This window comes from Pteronotus mesoamericanus, unplaced genomic scaffold, assembly GCF_021234165.1.
Source record: "Pteronotus mesoamericanus isolate MK-2021 breed Mesoamerican mustached bat unplaced genomic scaffold, CSHL_Meso_final contig_182, whole genome shotgun sequence".
Lineage (NCBI taxonomy): Eukaryota > Metazoa > Chordata > Mammalia > Chiroptera > Mormoopidae > Pteronotus > Pteronotus mesoamericanus.
This window is the reverse complement of record NW_026555078.1, coordinates 7,104,326-7,112,174: the sequence shown is the minus strand read 5'-3', so window position 1 is coordinate 7,112,174 and position 7,849 is coordinate 7,104,326. Positions and strand designations below refer to the sequence as shown.

Sequence of the window (7,849 nt, the reverse complement as noted above, 5' to 3'; positions counted from 1 at the left end):
TAGGGGTGGGCCGGCCTGGCAGAGGGCGGCAGGGCTACTCTCTGGGTGTTCTAGAGCGGACGACCTCTGAGGCAGAAGCCTGCCGTTCTTCCAAAACTGTGTAGCTCTTGTATCTTATGTTGTTTTAGTTTGTAAACTCACTCTACAGAAATGATAATTAAAACTAACAGGGGGAAAGGATAGGAGAACTCAGGTGTTGAAGAGTTTAGCCTTAATCGATAGGCTTAAGTACTACTGCATGCAGAAAGCTGTTATTCCAAAATGGTGAAGCTTTTGAAAAGACTCCTTTTTTTATTGCCAAGCTTTTGCCTCTGGAATTTTACCTCGAGGGCGGCGGTGGGCAGCAGGCCCCCGATTGCTGGTAACAGAATGGGTATGATCAGTACAGCTGACACCCTACCAGCGGATTGAAAACCCCAGCACAGGTAGGAACCAGAACCGCACTCACTGCTCAGCATCTGCCTGCGGAGATGCAGTGCCCGAAAACGACATGACATTTCTCTTCAATTGATGCAACTCAGTAATTTTTATTGCAACTGGAAGACAATACATCACAGAGACTTTATGGTAGGTCTGGGGGAAAGTGTTATTTACAATAAATGATGAAAGTTTGTCTTTGGCAATATGATTACATATGAAGAATGCAAAATGCAAGTATGGATCCCTCCAAAGCAACACCGTCAGGTCCCTACGGGTCGGCGGGTCGTGCCTGCCTCCACACCGCTCCACACCGCGACCGCCGCCGAGCGTCACTTTCTTCCTCCTTCCCGGTTCTCCCTTTCTACTCATGATATTGGCAGTTTCATACAGAAAGTACAGAAAAGAAAATTGGCTTTTGAAAAAATTATTACTCTAGTAAATTAATTTGGCCATGTAGGTCTATTGGCCAGCAAAGGTCAGACGACCCTAAGCATTGACAGTAAACTTCTTGGTCTTCTGATTGCTTTATCACTGTTATTCTTCTGTGAAACGAAAACGGAACTCAGAAGTGTTCCAGAATCAGAGGATTAAAAAAAAAAAAAATGCACAAGTGTAGAATGCTTCCCGGACACACACGGACACCTTACCCTCCCCATTTTCACCACGGCAGTGTCAGTAGTGAGCGTGAATGACAGGACATGAAACTGGTTACTGAATCAGCTATGAGCTTTGATGGCCCCAACGTACGTACTCAGGGAAGGCTGAATGCTGAAAGAGCTGAAATGGTGCTAAGTTTCATCTGAAAATGGGTGGGGTGGGGAGAGGGTTTGGGGAACTCAGGCCACAGTAATGAAAGGATGAAACACAATTTCTAGGTTTGATAGGTTCACCATATCGAAGTCTTTGAGAATCCAATATGGAATATTAATTATTTGCAAAAGCAGGGAAGGTCGTTCTCCACTTTTGCAAATGCAACACAGTGGCCAACACTGTGGTAGATATCCCAAATAAATAGTCTTGATTCCAACGCTAACAAAAACGAACAGGAAGGGTACTTGTGAGCACATCACAGTTAAGTCAGAAGTGATCTTTCACCTAGGTCTGATTTCAGAAGTATGACAGACGGCAGGATCCAGCACCATAGACACATCGGTTTCGGCTGTTAAAAGATGGATTGTTTTAAAAACCGCATTTTCCTTCCTTAATTTTTGGTCAGTGAAGCGAGCACTTGTTTGCGGAAATGTGGAAGAATGGCAAGGTCACACGCGTTTTTCACGATAAAGCAACAGAGCTGACGAGTCTGTGCTTAATTCAAGAACGGCCAGTGGGAGAGAGAGAAAATGGGGGGTTCCCACCAGCGCGGGTGCTCTCTTAAAGGAAGGGGGGTTAACAAATGAAGTCACAAAGGTAGGCAGGTCTATACAGAACACTGAGTGCCATGTGTAAATCCTCGTGAAACTCCAGAAACAGGAACACCACACAATGAATACACTTTGATTTACACATTCCGTTACAAAGGGGAAAAAAAGACACCATTACAACTTTGTAACTGTGTTAACTGCAATATAAACCAAAGTCCCAAGTTTGGCAGGTAACTAAGAGAGGGTTATCCACTTAGGTTATATAGCAAAAGTGTTGATGTATATTATATATAGTAGTATAAATAATAAAAAAGTATTATTTAAATTAGATCACAGTGCTGCATTATGTGCATAACAGTGTTTGATATAGTACTGGAGGGCCGGGACCTATGACACTAAGGATTTAACTGTCAACACTGGTAAGTCACAATCAAGAGGGGACACAGAGTTCAAATGTGTTCTTTTGGTGGCAAAAATCCTGAAGATGAAAGGAAAAAAAAAAAAAACTTTTCTACAGAAACATAAAACTAAATCGCAACACCTGGGCAGCTGTGATCCACTAGAAAGAAAAAGACTCCCAACCTGAATTGAGTTTAAAGGGAAAGAGAAGTCACATTGAACTGAAACCAGTCCCACATGGAAAACCCTCCCGTGTAGGTCACTTTTACGTAGCTCGGATTCCTTCTCCAAGAGCCCTTCGAGGAGAGGCTAAGCACCCACATGTGCGACGTGGGGCGTAGAACTGGGCGCCAAGCAGTCCTGGTGTGTCCTAGGACGGAGCTGGGCACAAAAGCCACCCGAGCGGTATTCACTCTACGGAGCCCGCAGCCTGACGTTGTCCCTCAGGCAGGAACACCGTTCCGGGAGATGGCCTCTTCCAGAATGTCCCATGGTGGTTACCGGCACACCCATGCTGAGGGTGTCTACAAGAAATCAGTTCTCAGAAAAGGCCTTGGACACATCCCTTCTTCAAAACTCAGCCCCACCCAAGACTGAAGCCTGCCACAGCTGTCTCTAACCACCCTCCATATGTGGGTTCGGTTTGTTTCCGGTTCAGATAGACAGATCTACCAAAGAACTCTTGAAAGGATACTGACTGATTGGGGGGGAGGGGAAGTAGGAGCTTAGGGTATATTATAAGGCTGGGAAAAATCTATGATGCAAACAAACCCTTTCCACGTAGCACTAGATAAAGATTAAAGACAACTGTAGTAGCATAAAAATAACTGTCTATGTGTATGTCATTTAAGAAAAAAGAGCTAGCCTCTTTCTCTTAAATGTGTTCAAGGGCCGACAGCAAGTAATTGTAGATGTCATGGTGCTGAAGTGTTCACGGCTGTTTTCCAAAGCATCTTTAAATATTGCTATAGTTCCCCAGTTCCCCCTCCCCCCGCCCCACGTGAGTATGTGAGATACTGGAATGACACACGAAACAGCCACCTCTCCCGCAGGAGAAATGAAAGCAAAACCACCACACCCCCTGAATGGTGCTCAGGCGACCTGTCAGACTAATGAATACATAGGCTAGTTTGGAAGCTAAAAGAACACCTGACGTTTGGGAAGGAATTCCAAGACTAAAGTGAATTACACTTGAACAAAATATTCTCTCACAAATAGGCTTGTGCTTAAATTCTCTACTGCTCTTGGAGGAGGGGGTAGGAGAGGGTGCCGCCTGCCCCCTGGCTTGGTGAGGACACGGACAACCTCATTCTGCAATGAATTCACTACAAACGGCCACATACACATCGATATTTTTTTTCTCAACAATCAAAATACAAAGTTAAACACAATTGAGCCATTGTTTTGGTTATGCATAATGTGTATGCCTCCAAAAACAGAAGAAAAATAGAAAAAAGTACCCTCACTAAAGTTTCCCCTGTAAGTCTCCCCCGGGCCCCTCTGACGGGGCTGAGTGAGGGAGACTCAGGGAAAATAACACTTAGAAAGCTGCCCAATGAGGTATTTATGCAAAAAGAGTGGTTCTGGAGTTAAGAACACACTTTATAAGATATTTATCTATTTCTCAAAGAGATCAGAAAAGTAAATCACACACATTGCATTTTATTATTTTCTAAAAGAGGTCTTTGCTCCTTTAGAAAAATGAAATGAGGGGAGACAGCCCACTGTGGGGGTTTTAACTGGAAGAAGTCCCCTGCCAGAAACAGTCCTCAGTGTTCACTCTGCCTTTCAGAGGGAAGTCCAAACTTTATCTTGGGGGTGATGGGGGGATTTCCTGGGCTTCATCCGGTGACAACACAAATCAAGTGTCCCTCAGGCTCCAGAGCTGTGGATGGCTTTTGGGGTGTCAAATGTTTGGTGACATTGGAGGGAACACAGTACTTCAAAAATACATCCGTACCCTGAACAAACAAGCTGGAAGAGTTCAGGTAACAGATTCCACCAGCTGTGCAGGGTGTAGATTATTTTGGGGGTCGCCCGGAGGAAGGTGAGCACAGGGCACGCACCTGTGCATTTCCACCGTCCTGCTGATGGCGGTGCTGGCTCAGGGGCTCGCATGTCTGTTTCTAAAAATCATCGCCCCACTTCCGTCTCTCCCCTTCACCTTCACATCCTGAGCCACAGGAGTGGGTGTTTTTGTTTGTGTATTAACAATACAATTCCCCCCACCCCCCGTTTGGGTGTAAAATAATATCTTTCTAGAGATTTCTCTTTGGATCTCCCCCAATAATTTCTGTTAGGCAAAGGTAAATGGAGTTTCTGGGCTGCGTGACATTGTCCTGTTGTCTAAATTCAGCTCTCACACTCTAGGTGGGCTTAACTGCAGGTGGGTTCGTGTGCTGAGGTGGTAGAGCTGGCCAGCCCCTCCTTCCCACCGAGAGATGACATCACAGGAAGACTGTGGGGCCAGTCCTTCCCACACCCGCGGCACTTCCTCCTTCGCGTGTTCCCTACCTCACACCCTCATCCAATAAGGCCCATTAGCGCGTTTCCCTTCTCCTGGCGAATTTGCATAATTATTCACTGCCTTTTTCCTAGGACCAAATTGTGGTGATGGTTTTCTCAAGTCAGCGTCCCATACTTCTCTCGATTCTATCATACACACTCACTACTAAGTTTGCCCTCAAATTATTGCGTCATGATAAACATGTCCAGACAGAGAGAAAGGACACACTTTTCAACAGAGAATCAGAGGGGGTTGGGGCTGAAGTGCAGACAAGGCAGGCCCTACCGGAACATGAAGATATTTTTATATTGCAGAGTTAGTTCCCCAACAGTCAGAATTTGTCCCTGAAGAAGGTTAAACCTTAAACACCTGCTTCAAAAAACCAAAACAAAATAATTGGGAAAAAAACAAAACAAAACTAAAGAAAACGAAAACAAAAAAGAAGAAAACCCAAAGAACCTCTAAGCCTAAGGGCTTAAAAATTAGAGGCATAGCCTTTTCTCTATTTTCTATATTTATATGAAAATAATTCATGCTTCATGCTAAATACATTATTTACCTTACAAGAACTTTATTTTTGAATAAAAAAAGTTTGTGTTTTTGTGATTTTTTTTCTTTTTTTTTCTTTTAGAAGGAATCCATGCATTGTGGATCAGAAATTTCTGCTGGCTACACTGGCTGAATGTGGAAATCACTGATTGTTGCAAAAATGAATCCTGACTGACGTTATTTGCGAACTCCATTTTGAGGGCAGTATAGGAGGTTTTTTTTGTTTTTTTGCCATGTTTTCCTTTTTTTTTTGTCCATCAATGTGCCTTTCATCTTTTAAAAATATACCACAATACTAATGGCAGGTTCCGTAGCTCTTTGCTTGTTTGTTTTCACTTAGATCAAATAGTTTTGACAGACAGAAAAAGATTATGTACCATTATTTCCTTCCTTAACAGCTATTGTAATTTCCTGGACTTGATTTTCACTCAGGCAGTTAAGAAAACACAGCCTGTTCGCTGCACGTTTTCTCTCTCTCTCTCTTTCTCTCTCTCTCTCTCAATCTCGCGTGTGTGCGTGTGTGCAGGGCCAACCTACAGGCTTATGGCTTGTGGAACATTCTCTTAATTTAATATAGAACAGAATTCAATGATTAGGAATCACTAAGAATTGACCCCATTTCTTTTCCTTAGTCATTGACACCCAGTGTACGTGAACGGTCTGGTGTCTGCCTCCTGAGATGTGAGGAGGCTTCACGATTAAGAAGCTCAGAGGACTGGCGGCCCCCGCGCCCGCATGCTGACTGGCAATGCCAAGGGTTTTCCTGGCACAGTGCGGTGCCTGGTGCCACCAGCGTGGCTCCGCTCCCAGGGGCCGAGGGGCCTTCCTTCTCCCCAGTTGCCTCATGCACATTCGCTCAGTGAACCCAACCGGGCGGACATCCTAACCATTTAAACCTAATGGCTGGGCCTGATCCATGAAGACTTTGCACACGGGCCTTCTAGGTGCCAAAAGTGGGTGTTCTGTGGCATTTTCCTGACATCCCTGCGATTCAGCCACGTGTTTCTGACAAGCTGGAGGAAGCAATGGTCATTTTGGCTTTTTCGGTTTTGTCTTCAGATAATGAAAAGCTTTTGTAAAACAGCTGAATGTCAATATGAGTTCTATGGCTTCAATCTCCTTTAAAAATAAAATTCTCAAGGGTATAAAACAAAGGAGGGGGGCGAATTTAAAAAAAAAAAAAGAGGAAAGAAAAGAAAGAAAAACAAACCAAAAAAAGAAAAAGAAAAGAAAAAAAATAAAGAAATTGCTGATATTGCCACAAATCATTAGAAATCTCCTGACATGCTGAAACCAAATGGCCTTAAGTTCAAAACAAATCAGTGACTTGTTTTTAATTTTTTGTGGTTTCCTTTTGCTCTTTCTGCCCCTTTGCCGTCCGATTGGTGATGTTATTCAAACAGGACCGAATCCCTGCCAAGTGCAGGAGTGACCCCGCCGCCTCTTTCATCTCCTCGTCGTCGCTCTCGGGGGGCTTTTCTGTGCGTCTTTTTTTGAGGGGAAGCGTGTCACTGGGGACCTTCCTGGCCTTTGCGAAGTGCTGGCGCTTCTTGTGCTGGGACGCGTAGCCGCTGTCCCCGAGAGCATCCTTGGCCTCCTTGGGGCTGTGTTTCCTGTCGTCCTCCTCTGTTTCGCTGTGGCTCTCGTGGCTCTGGAAGCCCCCCTCGCTGCCCTCACTGCCCTCCTGGCTCCCCTTGGTGGCGAACTCGTAGTGGTCGTCGGCCGAAGAGGAGGAGACCGAGTCGCTGGCGGGTGAGGCGCTCCGGGCGTTGGAGGACTTGGCGCTGCTGTAGTTGTGGTCCTCCTTGGGGTCCCCGCTGACCACCGGGGAGCCGCACGACGGCTCGCTCTCAGTCCGCGTCCTGCAGCCGGCGAGGCCGTTCCTGTGGGACAGGGGCAGTGGGGAGGGATGGGAGACAAAGAGGACACGGATTAGACCCCATGACGAGACACCCGCAGCCCCCGGGTTCACATATCAGGCCCTCTGACGTGCGATCCAGCAATGTGCCAACAGTGGGCGGCAGGTGGCTCTGCTTTGAAGACAGGGTCCTAAATCCTGACACCTCTGTCTTCCCATCACTGGCATTTCCCCTCAATCTGTGCCTCTGAGATGTCAAAACAACACTCTTCTGAAGTGACAGCGGTGGAAACGCAGTCTCTTACATTAAACCATCAAAATCAAGCTGCGCTGGCTTTCACATGCCTGCCAACTCCAGGAGACGGTGGCCGGGCACTTCAGAGAAAATACCCGCTCTCCTCTAAACTGCTACGTTGGGAGCCCTTTGTCAGAAGACAGAACCTGGTATTGAGGAAGAGAGTTACCTCATTCATTGATTCCACAAATACTCACTGAACACCCCACATAAACGCGCAGCCTGAGGGAGGGCCCTGCGGGAGGCACGGGGGCTGGCATCGGATACAGACACTCTCACAAAGACGCTGACAGTCAGAGACGCAGGCCACGATTACATCGCAGACGGGGAGCACCTGCGTGGCGCCGTGCAAAGTCTGCAAAGGGACCGCGTTTAACTCTGGAAAGCGGACGTAAGCATCTTTGTTTTATGGATCCCGGAGGAAGGATCTGGAGAAGTTAAATGATTTATGCAAAGTCACA

The 7,849-nt window shown here is 46.1% G+C and overlaps 1 protein-coding gene across 5 annotated transcripts in view; it reads right to left on the bottom strand.

Annotated features, from left to right (window-relative positions):
- Positions 1-496: 496 nt before the first annotated feature.
- Positions 497-7,849, bottom strand: part of FOXN3 (forkhead box N3) — a 352,396-nt gene continuing 345,043 nt past the window's right edge. For all 5 annotated transcript variants that reach the window (XM_054567164.1, XM_054567167.1, XM_054567168.1 and 2 more), the window contains one exon: positions 497-7,118. In XM_054567164.1, coding sequence (XP_054423139.1) covers positions 6,569-7,118 — 550 coding nt within the window. In that variant the 3' untranslated portion in view covers positions 497-6,568. The remainder of the gene's footprint in view (positions 7,119-7,849) is intronic.